This window comes from Symphalangus syndactylus, chromosome 12 (assembly GCF_028878055.3).
Source record: "Symphalangus syndactylus isolate Jambi chromosome 12, NHGRI_mSymSyn1-v2.1_pri, whole genome shotgun sequence".
NCBI lineage: Eukaryota > Metazoa > Chordata > Mammalia > Primates > Hylobatidae > Symphalangus > Symphalangus syndactylus.
In genome coordinates this window covers 87,280,028-87,296,849 of record NC_072441.2, presented here as the reverse complement: position 1 = coordinate 87,296,849, position 16,822 = coordinate 87,280,028, and the positions used below count along the sequence as shown (strand labels likewise).

Here is a 16,822-nt window from a genome sequence, read left to right as displayed (position 1 = left end):
CCTTGCAGTAGAAAGTGAAGGAGGTCCTGCAGCTCTGGGCTGATTACCTGGGCATGGTTAGATGCTCTTCCTCTTCTCCTTGAGCATCTTGAGCATGCTTTAATTATAACACTTACCATCATGTCCTATTGTGATTATTAAATTACATGTCTCGGCAGAGCCGCTCAACGTCTGGAACTTTGTCTTATTAACTTTTATATTCTCAGAATCTAATACATCATATTAGATGTTCAGTGCATAATTGTTAATTCAATGAATAAGAAAGGAAAACCTCAAGTAAATTGCTGACTAGAATCAAGCCCTCAAGCTCTGAATTTAGGGTTAGGAGCCTGGGTTAGGAAGAAAGACTGTATATATGCTTTTGAGGCAAGCAGTCAGTGAGGGAATGAGGCATGATTACTTGCAGGTGGCTACAGGCAATAAAAATGGGGTCAAAAAGGTTAGCAGAGGGATTGACCCACTAGTAGACAGGAACTGTTACAACAGGCTGTGACAATGAAGACAGATTGCAGACTTCCTACTTAGGCACAGATGAGAAGGTAACACAGAAGAAACTGGCCGCAACTGGTTAAAGCCAAGATGGTCGAAAACTTGGCTGACTGCTGACCCTTAGCTTCATTATGCCCTTAATATCATAAAACTTCCGTGGGGAAATTCCCACTCCCATCATGCACCTGACGCCATGACAGTTCCGGATTAACCATCTTTAGTCAAGTAAAGAGTGGCACCCCGATTCCGGGAATTACCCACTCATTTCCCAGAAAACCCCTCCCCTTTATTATAGAGTACTCCATACCTTCATTGTGTTTATTCATATCGTACGTGAACCACATTGCCTGTGACTCAATCTTTGAGTGCCTGCACTCCTCCCTTGAGGACATCCTTGCTTTTGCTCCACAATAAAATGTCTATACTTTCGCTTTGGTCTCATTTTCAGATTCTCTTATGCTTTGAAGACAAGAGCCTGCACTGTCCTACTGGCAACACTTTTAGATACCCTCTGAGATCAGTGTGCTTGTTTACACCAGAAAAATGTCATCACCAGGCCCCTTAGTCACAAACTGTGTCAATAAGTTATCTGCGGTCATTTTTTACAGTTTCCAGGCCACTTTCTGTTTCCAATCCGTGGCATGACTCAGATACAAGTTTCTACAGACATTTTCTTCTGTGGCTGCTAGTGAGAACCCAAACCAGCTCAGCCAATTAGAGCTCCAGTTGTCACTCCTACCCACACTGGGCCTGGGGGTGAAGGGAAGTGTTTATTAGGGGTACGTGTGAAGCCGTCCAGAAGTGTCAGAGTCTTTGTAGCTTTGAAAGTCACCTAGGTTATTTGGGCACGCTCTCCTGAGTCCTCTGCTAGTCAAGCTCTCTGAAGAGAAGGTGGCAGACCCGGTTTGCCGATCGATCGCCCCAGGGATCAGGAGGTAAGCACCATAGAGGAGCTGGGTTAGAGATGAGAGACTTAACTGTTTCTCTGCCGAAAAAGACAACTGAGGAAAGGCCAGCCATGCTATGCACACCTCTGAGAACTTGAACCTGCAGACATGGACATCAGCTCTGAAAGGATGGGTTCATTTCTCTTGTATTCACTTTAGCCATGTCCTCTGGTGTCTCTGAGCTGGTGTTCCTTAAGCTTTGCCTTCCTTTGGGGTTTGTCTGTCAGCCTATTTGCAAGGCTGGCTTTTATGCCAATAGCAAATACAAGCATTTTTTAAGTTAACAGATATTATGAAGTAAAATGCAAGTTTTTCATGTATAAGGCAACGTAACTTCAGAGAAAAAGCTGAGTCAATCATATAAAATGTGATTAAAATGTGATTGTTATTATATCAGAGGGTTATAGGAAGATTAGTTTCTTATGGACCAGTAGAAAAGTAGGAATCATGCCAAGCTGATTGTCACAGTAGATATTCAACAAAGGTAGTGTCCTTCCTTGCTTTCATCAGTAGGATGGGGGCATTTGGATGGCTTTATCATTACAAATATTTTTAATGTATTCCTTATTTTGAAAATGGTCCTGATAATAGTTTTAATTTTCACTCATGAACTCTACACGTCTAAGTAGAGTTTCTCCAGGCCTTACCAACATATAGGAAAAAACATTATAAGGCCATTAACAGTCATAGTTTAGAATTTATTAACATTGACTCTACTGATGGGGGTATTCAAGCTTCCCTAAAATTCACAATCAGTTATTTTCAGCTCATAAACATCTTTTCCTGTTCTTTGGCTTATTTCTTCCACTTTATATGTTGCTGCTCTGGAAATCATTAATTGCCAATAATGTCAAACATCTTTTTTATGTTTATTGGAAATTTGAGCAAATTGCTCATTCACATCTTTTGCACACTTTTCACATAGGCTGTTTATTGTTTTCTTATTGATACACGATTCTCCATGTATTCCAAAAGCAAAACCTCTATTAGCTATATATATATATATATATGCATATTGCAGGTATAGCTGTATATATATATATATGTATAGCTGTATATACATATACATGTGTGTATATATATATATATATATGGCAGGTATCTGCCCAGTTTTTGCCTTGTATAATCACTTTGTTTAGTGTGTGTCTGTGCACGCATGTGTGTGTTTCCTACAAAGAAATTAAGAATATGCATGCAATCACATTTGACAAAGTTTTTTTTTTTTTCTGGCTTGTCCTTTTTGTGCCTTATTTAAGAAACCTCCTTCTACTTCAGTGTATTGAGAAATTATGTGTTTTATTCAACATCATTACTATTCTATTTAGATAATTAATCCAGCCAGATATATATTTTGTGTATGATATAAGAGAAAGGCCGAATATATCATTCCCCGTATATTGTCATTTGTCTGAACACTTTTTATAGTTGGCCATTCTTTCCTTGTGGTTTTTAATGCCACTTTGATTATATACCAGGCTTTAATTTACATGTGGTCCTGTTTCCACACTCTATTTATTAATTCATTTTTCTCTATGCCACTGCCATACTGATTTAATTATTATACATTTGTAGTAAGTATTGATACCTAGTAGTACGGATAGTATATCCTAATAAACATATTCAACTTGTTTTGCAGGTTTTTGTCTTTATTTTTTTCATTTAGGTTTTAGGATCATTCTGATAAGTTCTATGAAAAACCCTTTGAGATTTGGGATGGGAGTTTATAGATTAATTTGACAACATTGCTGTCTTCATTTTATCAAATCTTCCCATTTAAAATATCACACATACACCCACTTAAGTAAGTCTTTTAAATCTCCCAATAAAGTTTTATAAGGTTCCCTTTAAAACTCTTAAATATATTATATTAGATGTTCTTATGTACTTTGTAGTTTCGTTGCTATTGGAAATTACTTTTTTTATGTAATTTTTTTTCTCTCTTGGAATGGTGCTAGAATAAAGGAATGCATTTCTGTATATTAATCTTATAGTTATAAACTGTTGAATTGTTATTTATAATGTTTTGTGTATTATTTTGGATACTATACATAAACAACTATATTACTACAACGTGATTTTGGCAACGAGATACAAAAATAGATTGATGGAGAGAATAAAGAATCCAGAAATAGACTCACTCATTTTTGGACAACTAATTTTTGCAAAGGTAAAAAAAATCATTAAAAAGGATAGTCTTTTTAACATATGATTCTGGGAAAATTCATATTCATATGAAAAATAAATGAACTTTGAATCATCGCTTATATCATATACAAATTAACTCAAAACAGTACATACACCCAAATGCAAAATGATCAAACTGCAAAATTCTTAGAGGAAAACATAAAATCTTCTAGTCTTGAGATTGGAAAAGATTTCTTAAATAAGACACTGAAAGCATGATCCATGAAAGAACAAATTGATTAATTGCACTTCATCAGGTATATATATATGCCAAAATTTATCAGATTGTATATTTTCAATGTATGCACTGTGTTGTATGCCAGTTATGCCTTGATAAATCTATTTTAAAAATAACAGGAAAATGTATCCTGTTTCTTTGTTGTTGTTGTTGTTGTTGTTGTTTTGAGACTAAGTTTCGCTCTTGTTGCCCAGGCTGGAGTGCAATGGCACGATCTTGGCTCACTGCAACCTCCACCTCCCAGGTTCAAGCAATTCTCCTGCCTCAGCCTCCCGAGTAGTTGGGATTACAGGCGCCCACCACCACGCCTGGCTAATTTTTGTACTTTTAGTAGAGATGGGGTTTTGCCATATTGGCCAGGCTGGTCTCAAACTCCTGACCTCAGGTGATCCGCATACCTTAGCCTTCCAAAGTGCTGGGATTACAGGTGTGAGCTACCGCGCCCAACTGATGTATCTTGTTTTCTGAGAATTCCAGAGGTGTTGTATACTTTCTGAAGATGTCTTTCCCAGGAATAGTGATCACCTTGCTTAAGAAGTTCTTACCTATGTGCCACTCAAATCTTTTTTCCTACTGCAAATATTTTGCTTATTTTTCTTTAAAAAATATTAATAGCTCACCTTGCTTTATTTTGAATGTAGAATCACTTTTGGTGGTGTAATCTTACGTGTTTTGGATTCCTTATAGGCTGATCCCAAAGTTGTCAGATGGAGAGTAAATACAAGGAGATACTCTTGCTAACGGGCCTGGATAACATCACCGATGAGGAACTGGATAGGTTTAAGTTCTTTCTTTCAGATGAGTTTAATATCGCCACAGGCAAACTACATACTGCAAACAGAATACAAGTAGCTAACTTGATGATTCAAAATGCTGGTGCGGTGTCTGCAGTGATGAAGACCATTCATATTTTTCAGAAGTTGAATTATATGCTTTTGGCAAACCGTCTTCAGGAAGAGAAGGAAAAAGGTAATGTGGGAGTCCTGCCCCTGCCCAGTCCCTTTTTCTGCCAAGCCTGGGCCTTTCCTTTCATGGCGTCCCTGGGATATGACCCCCAGTGCACATTGTTGGAATTTGTTTTCTAACTTAGTGCACCTGTCTCTTTGCCCCCTTTTACTGAGAATCACTTCTAGGAAGTGTTTGTTACAAATTCCACAAATCCATTCCAGCCTTTGTTTGCATCTCTTGTTCCAGCCCTTAGGGTTACCACTTCCATTTATCATCTTTTCTCCTTGCCCATCTTTGTCTCCAGTTCAATTGCAGTGAATATGGACGTAGAATTTCAAAGTTAACTTCTCCCAACTCCATTTACACAGTATGTAATGCTCTCACATTCTACTGAAGTATTGAAAATATAAATTATTGCATGGGAAAACTGTAAACCAGGATATTGAGCACCTTTTTTCCTTCACACAGTCTGTCTATTCCTCTCCTTGTCCCCAGCTTTCATGGTCCCAGACTATCCTTTCTTTAGGCGATGATCTCCTCCTTCTTCAGGGAGGGAGAATCCTCCTTCAGGGATTTTCTTTCCTCTCTATCTCCAGCACAGGTGACAGTGTAAATTACCCACAACACAAAGATTTTTTTTACATTATTCAATAAATCACTCATCTCCATCTGAGTTATCTACATTTAGTTTAAATTTTTGATTTTGTTTATTAAGAACAATTGATATGTCCCAGCTTTATGTCTGAAGAACAAAAAGGAGCTAACAGAGGAGCATATTACTCAAGGACTCTCCCAAATGAAAGTCTCCAAATGCCAACAGTTTTAGGATTCAAAGTACAACCGTAACAGCAAAAATTACAACAGCTTTTAAAAGCATTTGTGGGTGTACAACACGGATGACATGGCTTCTCACACATGAGTTATAGGAAGGCTAAATGAAGCCACATAAGTGATACTATGTACATTCATAATTCTATACAAATATAAACTGTTATGTAGTTTCTAAGGCACGAAAGAGAAAGGAGTGGTTGTTTTCCCAGGCTTTAAGTCAGAAGGTGTAGTTCTTAGAGATGGCCTTTAGATGGCAGTAACTACACATGTTACTTCCAAGTAACCAACTGCCCTGTGTTTTTCTTATCTGGGATGAGACAGGAATCTAGGCATATTGGCAAACATAGGCTGAGATATTAAGAAATAGCTTTTATTTTGGCAATAAATCAAGAATTAATTCTTCTCTTTGTCCAGGATAGCACAAAATTTCCCCTTCTACAATCTTCTCTCCATTTTGCTGTTCTAATGATTCTGGGATTTTGTTATTCTGCTTAGCTAAAAAAGATCCAGTTTGGGACTAGCTTGGAAACTCAGGAGTAGATCATCCAAGGACTCTCCCAAATGAGAGTCTCCAAATGTAACAGTTGTAAGATTCAAAATATGCTTTTGGGCCAGGCGCAGTGGCTCACGCCTTTAATCCTAGCACTTTGGGAGGCCAAGGCAGGCGGATCACTTAAGGTCAGGAGTTCGAGATCAGCCTGGCCAAAATGGTGAAACTTTGTTTCTACTAAAAATACAAAAATTAGCCAGGCATGGTGGCGGGCATCTGTAATGCCAGCTACTTGGTAGGCTGAGGCACGAGAATCACTTGAACCCGGGAGGCAGAGGTTGCAGTGAGCTGAGATCACGCCTCTGCACTCCTGCCTGGGCAACAACAGTGAGACTCTGTCTCAAACAACCACAACAACAAAACACAAAGTATGCTTCTTGCATGCTATACAAGAAGGCAATTAAGTTCCTTCATAGCTCCAAAAATCTATCCACGGGCATACTTAGGCCTCTTTTGAATGTAGGAAATTTTTATGTGTCCATGCTATTTCTTATTATTTTAGGAAAACAGTTTTTGTTTTATTTTTTGAGCAGTTAATCTGTCATTCTTGGTTAAATGATCCTTCTCCATTGCCATTGCATGTCTGCATGCAGAGTGCTATATGCTATTCTACTCACGAACTCACCTCATGGAAGGTAGAAGACACCTAGAGAATCTTTAATGAAGACAGAGGCAATAATTAGTAGATAAGAGAAGCTTTTGTATGAAGCAAGATGAGAAAATATAAGGACACATAAGCATAGAAAAAGGAAGCTAAGAGAAAATGTGATCAAAGTCCACAAAAGTCCTGCAAGATTAAAATAAAATGCTGAAAATGATAAATGAAATAATCAGTAACAATGTGCACCTGATTATTAAGGCAAATGAGAGGTTTATAGTGAGCAGACAAGCTTGTCCACAAATATTGCATTGGTACCACTGTGTGTGAGATGAAATATGGCTGATGTGATGTGGTAGAATGGTAGGTTGATTCCTTTGGCCTCCCTTAATGCTGTTTTCTCTCTGATGCTGTGAACATAGAAGAGAGACTTTATCTGCATACCTTTCTGAAACCAGTTTCATGGAACTAACTTACCATTGGAAGGTTAGTTTAACTTCTTCCTAGAGCAGAGATCCTGCTACAATATCTCTGTCAGACAGTCAACCACTTTCTGATCTTTGAAAGGTAATAACAGAGTACCTGCTACCTCATAAAACAGTTCATTCTACTCTTAGCTCTAATAATTAAATTGTTTCTCTTTTTAGTAAAATCAAAGTGATTGCCTTGTTATTTCAGCCCAGAATTGTTCAAATTCTGTCAGAAGAGACATCTAATAATTTCTCAGGCCCTCTTCTGCCTGAGAGTGCCTTAAGTCATCAAACATGGCCATCTTGTTACATGGCCTTTTTAAAAATCAGGACTAGGAGTTGGCTTTTCACAATGACATATAACCTGACCATAGACGTGGAGGAGCCCAGCCATAGTATTCAACTGCATTTTGTAGGCATTAGTGAAGAGCCAACATGCCACCCATCCATCCATTTCTTCATCCATTCAGTAAATATCCATTGAATTGCTAATAGGTACAAGGAAAGCTTTTGGGTTTTTATGATAAAACAAGGTGCTAAAAACAAATCCAAATTTTGTACAGCTTATACTCTAAAGGGAAAGTAGATATTTTTCTTACAGGCAAATTAATGAATGTAATTAACTGAGACAAATGCTCTGATAGAAAGGAAGATGGTTCTTCAGCAGCATGTGTCAAAGGAGCATTAACATAAGCCAGGAGTTAGAGTTGGTGTTGGTCAAAGCGGGTTCCATGGGGAAGTGACCCTTGCACTAAGCTGTGAAAAATGCATAGGAGTTAAAAGTACCTTCAGTCAGAGGGAACACTGTGTGAAAATCCCTATGACAGCAGGTGTTGACTTGCTTGAGGACTGAAAGAAGGCCAGTATGGCTGGAGTACAGAGAATCTTGAGGGCAGGATGGGGTCCCTTGATAGAAGGACAATGCAAGGCCTTGTAGAACATAATTAGAAATCTGTGGCCAGGCGCGGTGGCTCACGCCTGTAATACCAACACTTTGGGAGGCCAAGGTGGGCACATCACGAGGTGAGGAGTTCGAGACCAGCCTTATCAACATGGTGAAACCTCGTCTTTACCAAAAAAATACAAAAATTAGTCAGGCATGGTGGCATGAGCCTGTAATCCCAGCTACTCAGGAGGCTGAGGCAGGAGAATCACTTGAACCTGGGAGGTGGAGGTTGCAGTGAGCCGAGATTGCACCACTGCACTGCAGCTTGGGTGACAAAGAAAGACTCTATCTCAAAAAAAAAAAAAAAAAAAAAAGAAAAGAAAAGAAATCAGCCCTTGTTTCATAGCAGCAGTTTATTCATTTTCACTACTACATAAGATTCCATTTAATTGATAATTACATATACACATAAACTCATATACATATATAGAGAGAGAGAATTGGTATATTTTTTGTTATTTTAGTCATTTGAGGCCATTATGAATAATGCTGCTATGAATATTTATGTACATTATAAGCCTTATGTACTTATCTTTGTATGTTTGTATTTGTATGTGTGTTTCTCTTGACTGTACACCTGTGAATGGAATTACTGAATGTTAAGGTAAGTAGATATTGAATTTTAATAAATAGTGTTCCAAACCATTTTCCAACGTGTTATACCAATTTAAGACAACTACTACTTCATAGTTTTTGTTTCTTGTCTTTTTTTTTTCTTCTTTTAAGACAGACAGCGTCTCCCTGTGTCATCCAAGCTGGAGTATAGTGGTGCAATCATGACTCACTGCAGCTTTGAACTCCTGGGCTTAAGTTATCATCCTGCCTCAGCCTCCCAAGTAGCTGGGACTAAAAACATGTGCCATTACACCTGGCTAATTTTGAAAATATTTTTTGTAAAGATAGGGTCTCCCTATGTTGACTAAGCTGGTCTCAAACTCCTGGCCTCAAGCGGTCCTCCAGCCTTGGCCTCCCAAAGTGCTGGGATTACAGGTGTCTGTGCCAGGTCCAGTTCCTTTCATTTTAAAATAAGATTTTTTTTTTTTTTAGAAAAATTAGCTGTTCTTGAAGATATCTTAATATGGCTTTAGTATTTATTTCTGGTGACATTTGAAAATGTGCACTGCCCATATGTTTATATGCTTATTGGCCATGTCTTTCATTTTTTAATCAGTTGATAAGAAATACAAATCGGTAACAAAACCAAAGCCACTAAGTCAAGCTGAAATGAGTCCTGCTGCATCTGCAGCCATCAGAAATGATGTCGCAAAGCAACGTGCTGCACCAAAAGTCTCTCCTCATGTTAAGGTAGGATGAGGAGAGTGGAGTGGTCTTTGTCCTTGTAAGAGCATCACCGTCACTGTCATTTCCCACATTGTTCTCTGTTCTTTATCTCACAGCATGCAAATAAGGGAAGCAAGGCCCCAGTATGAAAAGCATTCTGAGTCACAAAAACAGGAACTACCTCTGATTCATCAGATTAAACACCTGTTGAGCTTTTAATCTCTGCCAGGTTCTGGATACATTAACACTTCGTTATGGTTTGGATTCTATAAGAAGAAAACTCTGAGATAGAGAGTTGTTTACAGGAAGTCTATTTTGGAGCACTTTCAGAATTAATATCTGTGAGGAAGTGAAAGGAGAAGAAGAGGAAGAATGTCAAGTCCAATGTAGTTGCAATAGAGGCCTTGGCCTACCCTACAGGGAGCTCGGGAGCTGAGAATGCCTTTCAGGGCTCCCAAGATTTGTGAGGGAGTCTGGTTTGTACGGGCCCAGGCTCTGGGTCACATCAGAGATCCAATTCAGAGACTCTTACACTCGGCCTGCCATGCCTCTGTTTGTTTTCTGCTTGGTTCTTGACAGCAAATTGCTTTTTAAAAGTAATATAAAAAAGCCCTTCATACACCTGCATGGACAAGGTGCAGTGGCCCCATTTAGCTGAGAGAGTAGTGCCTGGAGAGTCTCATCGGTGAGAATGATTACTTTAGTTCTGAGGGAGCGGCAGGCAACATTAGAAAGGCCCAGCAGAGAATCCGCCACACATGCAATTTCATTTCTTATGAAGCAGGTATTACATTATTTTATACCTGTGTGAGCTCTAGAAACTGATGATATATAGTTCATTCTCTGTGTCTAGAGGAACCATTTCCTCTGGGTTTGGCCCAGAAACTTCTGGATTTTTCAGGAAAACAAGGTTCAAGTATAAATGGTGTGATTACATCATCAGTAATGAAAATATGCATTATTTAGTCTGGAAGACCCAACTAAAGATACATGGACCAAAGAGAAGGACTTTTATAGTGGACCTCAGTGTAGCTGACCTTTCCTGCACTGATCCAAATGCAGTCAGTTATACTGCCCATCAGGGCCCCTTACTGGCCCAAGCTCCACGGGCCCAAGCTTCAGGTCACATCAGAGACACTCTTCGGAGACTCCTACACTTGGCTTTTTATGCCTCTGTTTGTTTTGCCCTGTATTTCCCTTTGGTTCTAGATGGCAAGGTGCTTTTAAAAAGTAGTATTTTCTCCCAAAACAAACAAAAAAAGGTATCTTATCTCTGTTAATTCAGAAAAATAAAAAACACAGAGAAGAGAATAAAATTACCTATAATTGTATCGTCTAGGAAAAAAATATATTGATGCTGGTAAATATCTCTCTAGTGTGTTTGTGTGTGTGCTTTAACTGCTTATTTATGCAATAAGAAACAGATTCTTTATCTGTTTAGGACGTTTCCCTTTATTGAATCAGTTATAACAGTTTATCATATTTCTCTAAAGCATTTTTAATATTTGCATAGTAATCTTTTTGTGACTATACCATATTTTATTTAACCAAATCTATTTTTTAGGTATTTAAATTATTTCTTTTTTTATAATTTCAAATAATAAGATGTACTTTTTAAATATAAACCTTAGTGCATAATTCATTATTTAAGGGTAAATCCATAAATGTAGTATTAATTCTACTTTTAAATTTCTCCTTTAACTCACTCGTAAGATCTCTGACCTAGGTCTCCCCCTTAACTCACATTAAACATAATCTGCATTTTGTTATGTACGTGCCTCTCTAGGAATTTGGGGAGCCCTGTGCTGGTCACTGAGCTCCCTCACTTTTATACCAGAGTAAAGTGAATGTTTAGGACAGTATTGGATAGAGAAACAAGGACACATTATGCCCGAATGGAATTGATAGAAGATGGAATCAGATTTATCAGACTTACCCTAAGGCTTAGCAATATTTCAGAAATCTGATGAAGTCTTTATATATAGCACATGGCAAAGCAAGGATTTGGTTTCAGGGATCCTACCTCCAAAACGTGTTACACCATCTTATCTGAATACAGGAGTTGAAATCTTCCTTCTGCACTCTCTGTTCTATCTAGACCATTCTAGGCCTCAACTCTCTTCTTATCCCCTCTATATCTCTTCCCTTGATTCCACCTATCTTCTGCTGGCTTTCTGAGGTTTAGCACTGTGAGTGAAGTAAGGTCCGCTCAATAGTACCTTTTTGACTCACAGCTGATGTCTTTCCTCTCTTGTCTTCAGCCTGAACAGAAACAGATGGTGGCCCAGCAGGAATCTATCAGAGAAGGGTTTCAGAAAGGCTGTTTGCCAGTTATGGTACTGAAAGCAATGAAGCCCTTCACGTTTGAGACCCAAGAAGGCAAGCAAGAGATGTTTCATGCTACAGTGGCTACAGAAAAAGAATTCTTCCTTGTAAAAGTTTTTAATACACTGCTAAAAGATAAATTCATTCCAAAGAGAATAATTATAATATCAAGATATTATCGGCACAGTGGTTTCTTAGAGGTAAATAGCACCTCACGTGTGTTAGATGCTGAATCTGACCAAAAGGTTAATGTCCCGCTGAACATTATCAGAAAAGCTGGTGAAACCCCGAAGATCAACACGCTTCAAACTCAGCCCCTCGGAACAATTGTGAATGGTTTGTTTGTAGTCCAGAAGGTAAGTTTTCATATCTAATTTCATATTGATTAGTAAGAATAATGTATTTCCCATCTGATCTTAAAGAGACTTTAGAAATGGTTTTAGTGTCTTTCTATACAGACAAAATTAAAAAATACAAAGTTCTAAAGAGCTGCAGAGTTAACATGCCAAAATTCCTACAAAAACTCAAAAACTGTTTTTATTGTCAAAAATGTCACTATCCTATTTCAACTTATTCTTATCCCAGTAGCCTCTGAAAAAGGAATTAGTTCATTCACATAATTTTTATCCCTGCATTATTTTTGTACTTTGTACATATTATCTTTATTTTAAGTGACTATTGTGATTAAGTGACTATTGTTGTGAATGCAAAATAAGTGTAGTTGAGTAATAAACCAGATTAATTGACCTGAAAAACCAATACGCAAGGCAGGATTAAAAAACTGTGATTAAATGAACAGAAAAAAGAGTTAGCTTGAGGAGACTTTTTTTTTTTTAATTAAAAAGTAAACTTTAATGTCGAAAATGCAAACTTGGGGAAGACAGAAAAGATCACATACAAGGCTGTCACTTCACACTTGGAAGGTTGCACAGAGGCCGGGCAGAGGCGCTCCTCGCTTCCCAGATGGGGCCGCGGGGCAGAGGCGCTCGTCGAGGAGACTTATTAGAAGTGAGGAATAATAAAGTATTATAATTCTGAGCCTCAGGGAACTAGCCTTGTAGGATGACTTTTTCTGGTCTAGGGCAGCACCTGCTGCCCCTGCATTCAGAGCCTCAGAATAACCTCTGCTGCCCTGGGTTAGTTTCAGAAGGAATTGATAGGAAGACTCTCCAGTCCTCCTGGAAAACTCAAGTGTAAAATGACCTTGGATAGGAAGGTCATGTTCTTCATCCCAGTTTTCAGCTTTCAATCTGGCCAGCTATCCACTAATATATATTGATTTAGTACATAAAATTAAACCTTAAATACGATCAATCTCCTAGATAACTGACCAACCTCCTGTTCCCTTTTGATCTAGACTTGATTGTGAATTATTTCTTGTCTTTGATTACTTACCAGACTGGGTCTTGCATCATTACCTCATGTCTCTCCTGGACTTGTTTTAAATAGCTCTCTTCAGGCTGGGCGCGGCAGCTCATGCCTGTAATCCTAGCACTTTGGGAGGCCAAGGCGCGTGGATCACCTGAATTGAGGAGTTCCAGATCATCCTGGCCAACATGGCAAAACCTACCTCTAGTAAAAATACAAAAATTAGCCGGGTGTATTGGCGGGCATCTATAATCCCAGCTACTCGGGAGGCTGAGGCAGGAGAAACCCAGGGGGGTGGAGGTTGCAGTGAGCCAAGATTGTGCCATCGCACTCCAGCCTGGGTGAAAAAGTGAAACTCCGTTTCAAAAAATAAAAAAAATAAATAGCTCTCTTCCAACCCCAGGGTCTTCTTTTTTCCCCTGACTAATCTGGCTACTGGCCCTGGAGAAGCTCCATCTTCTCTATCCAGCAGTTGTTGCTTCTATGGGCCACCCTGGCCTCCTCCTAAAGGAAGGGAGTTTGGGACTGGAAAGATGGGCATAGGAGACAACATGTTCTAAGTAAGACACGTCTGCCTCCTCTGTGTGAACTTGCTAACATCTATTAGACATATACCTGCTAGTTTCAAAGCAGAAACTTTTTTTCAAGTTGTCCCTTGAACAATGTAGGGATTAGGGCTGCTGACCCCGAGCAGTTGAAAATCTGCAAATAATTTTGGACTCCCCAAAAACTTAACTACTTAATAGCCTACTCTTGACCAGAAGCCTTACAGACAACATAAAAAGTCACTTAACACATATTTTTGTGTTATACATATTATATACTATATTATTAAAAAGTAAGCTAGAGAAAAATGTTATTAATAAAATTATAAAAAAGAAAATATACTGACTATTCATTAAGTGGAAGTAGATCATCATAAAGTTCTTCATCCTGATTGTCTTGATGTTAAGTAGACTGAGGAGGAAGGAGGAAGAGGAGGGTTGGTCTTGCCATCTTGGGGTGGCAGAGACAAAGGAAAATTCCCATATAAATGGACCTGCACAGGTAAAATCTGTGTTGTTCAAGAATCAACTGTATTTCTTTTTAGAGCCTTCTTCTGGCATGTCTGATGTGTGACTGATGTGGCATTCCTTAATCCGATTATCAGAGGCTGGGTGTTAATTTTCTTTTACAGGTAACAGAAAAGAAGAAAAACATATTATTTGACCTAAGTGACAACACTGGGAAAATGGAAGTACTGGTGGTTAGAAACGAGGACACAATGAAATGTAAGGAAGGAGATAAGGTTCGACTTACATTCTTCACACTGTCAAAAAATGGAAAAGAACTACAGCTGACATCTGGAGTTCATAGCACCATAAAGGTGGGAACTGCATGGAACAAAGTCAACTCTCCAAGGGGGTGGTATTTTTTGTTTTCTGTCAGAAGGCTGGACTGGAGCCATTGAACAGGATATGGAATGGAAGACATTGATATTTAGTACACATTCATCTCACAGAACTGAGGAACCTCCCTCTTAGAAAACATGTATTCTAGATACACAGTTAAGAGAACATGGGCTTTTCAAGGCAGAGGCGCATACTGTTGTGCACACAGAGTCCAACAAAGAGCTCCTCGTTTATACTACAAGTCTAAAGCAGAAAGCTTGCCCAGAGTTGGAAAAGTCATTCTCACTAGTGTCTTTGAAAGTAGACAGACAATAAATACTTTGAGGACACATTTCCCTAGCCAGTCCCACCACGCCTGCACCTACCATAGTCCAGTGCAGTTGAGTCCATGTAAACCCCTACTCTTGACCTTCCACCACACCCTCCTACCCATGTCCTGCCCCTACTTGGTGCTCTTCCCCAGGTCTCAGTGTCGGTTGCACTGCCTGCTGTCTCTGTAAGAGTGGAGGCCAAGATTTGAGAAATATGCATATGTGACCTTGCTAAGTGGGAGTGTATTTCTCAGGTCAGATATTCGCTTCAGGAGTATGATCCAAGACAGACCAATGTATCAGAAGGATGGGAACAAAATAATTTTATGAGAAGATGATATACACTTCAGAAGGCCATAGTGACTGCAAACAGAGGAGGGGCCACTCATCGACTACATCCTTACATTGCATGTTTTTTTCCTCCATCCAGGTTATTAAGGCCAAAAAAAAAACCATAGAGAAATAAAAAGGACCAATTCAAGCCAGCTGGTCTAAGCAGCATTTAATTGAAGAATACGTGATACAGCCTCTTCAATCAGATTGTAAGTTACCTGAGAGCTGCAGTTCACAGGCTCCGCTCTCCACCAAATTAGGATAGGATAATCGCTGGATAAACAAATTCAGAATATCAACAGATGATCACAATAAACATCTGTTTCTCATTCATTACAGTCCCACTATCTCATTTAGTTTGTCAATCCCTTGTCTCAAGCAAAAATACTTTATCAATGTATTATATGTTTACACAAATTTGAAAGTAAACTATATGATAACACTTGCACAAAATACAAGAGGGAAGAATTAGGAGTACACTGTTAGAAGATCCTGTACAACATGTGAAGAAGCGCAGTATTATTTGAAAGTAGATACTGAATAATTAAAGATGTATATTTTGTCCCATAGGGCGATGATTTAGAAATATTTTAAAAGGTATAGAAATAATAACACAATTTTGTGTTATTGGAGAAAGAATAAGCATAAAGCCCAATGGAAAACTAGAGAGCCAAAACTAGGCTTGCACATTTATAGTCTATTGATTTTCTACAAAAGTACAAACACAGTTCAATAGAGAAAAGACTAAAAAAAAACTACAACAACGATTAGATATCCACACTTAAAAAATGAATCTGAGCCATTCCTCACTCTTTATACAAAACTAAACTCCAAACAGATCGTTGGCTTTTTATAAACATCTAAAACCATTAAACTTCTAGAAGAAAACATGGGAGAAAATCTGTGTGATCTTGGTCTAGGCAAAGATTAAAGATTTAGATATCACACCAAAAGCACAATCTACATAACATAAATGCTTAATAATTTGAACTTCATCAAAATGAAGAACTTCTGTTCTTCAAAAGGTACCATTAAGAGCATTGAAAGGCAAACCATAGATTGGGGCTTAATATTTGTTAGTCACACAGCTGCTGAAGACCCTGTATCCAGGCCAGGCATGGTGGCTCACGCCTGTAATCCCAGCGCTTTGGGAGGCCGAGGCGGGTGGATCACCTGAGGTCAGGAGCTTGAGACCAGCCTGGCCAACATGGTGAAACCCCGTCGCTACTAAAAAAAAAAAAAAAAAAAAAAGTAGCCAGGCGTGGTGGTGGGTGCCTGTAATCCCAGCTACTCGGGAGGCTGAGGCAGGAGAATCACTTGAACCTGGGAGGCGGAGGTTGCAGTGAGCTGAGATCATGCCATTGCACTCCAGCCTAGGTGACAGAGTAAGAGTCTGTCTCAAAAAACAAAAAGATCCTGTATTCAGAATTTATAAAGAACACTCAAAATTCAATAATTGCAGAACAACCAATTAAATGTTTAAAATGGGCAAAAAGATGATACATGGATGTCAAATAAGCACATAAAAATACACTCAACATAATTCATCTTTAAGGAAATGGAAACTAAAACTGCAGTGAGATACCATTATACATTTATTAGAACAGCTAAA

General features: G+C 38.7%; 1 protein-coding gene across 4 annotated transcripts; it reads left to right on the top strand.

Annotated features, from left to right (window-relative positions):
• The first annotated feature begins 857 nt into the window (after positions 1-857).
• AIM2 (absent in melanoma 2) lies at positions 858-15,543 on the top strand. Of its 4 annotated transcripts, none has more exons than XM_063626953.1 (7): positions 1,131-1,424; positions 3,073-3,237; positions 4,546-4,827; positions 9,373-9,506; positions 11,744-12,163; positions 14,353-14,541; positions 15,308-15,543. In XM_063626953.1, the coding sequence occupies exons 3-7, from the start codon at positions 4,566-4,568 to the stop codon at positions 15,341-15,343; spliced, it is 1,041 nt and encodes a 346-aa protein (XP_063483023.1). In that variant the 5' UTR covers positions 1,131-1,424; positions 3,073-3,237; positions 4,546-4,565; the 3' UTR covers positions 15,344-15,543. The 4 variants fall into 4 exon arrangements, with proteins under 4 accessions (XP_063483022.1, XP_063483023.1, XP_063483025.1 ...); XM_063626955.1 differs by lacking the exon at positions 3,073-3,237 and adding an exon at positions 3,525-3,603 and having other exon boundaries at positions 1,159-1,424; XM_063626954.1 differs by having other exon boundaries at positions 1,159-1,424; positions 3,073-3,603.
• Positions 15,544-16,822: the final 1,279 nt, after the last annotated feature.

What these genes read in the sequence shown, in the direction of transcription:
- AIM2 (XM_063626952.1), top strand. Translation starts at nt 4,566, where the DNA reads ATGGAGAGTAAATACAAGGAGATACTCTTGCTAACGGGCCTGGATAAC. An exon ending in GTTTGTTTGTAGTCCAGAAG is followed by an intron (nt 12,164 to 14,352) that starts GTAAGTTTTCAT and finishes TTTCTTTTACAG; the next exon opens with GTAACAGAAAAGAAGAAAAA. An exon ending in GAGTTCATAGCACCATAAAG is followed by an intron (nt 14,542 to 15,307) that starts GTGGGAACTGCA and finishes TCCTCCATCCAG; the next exon opens with GTTATTAAGGCCAAAAAAAA.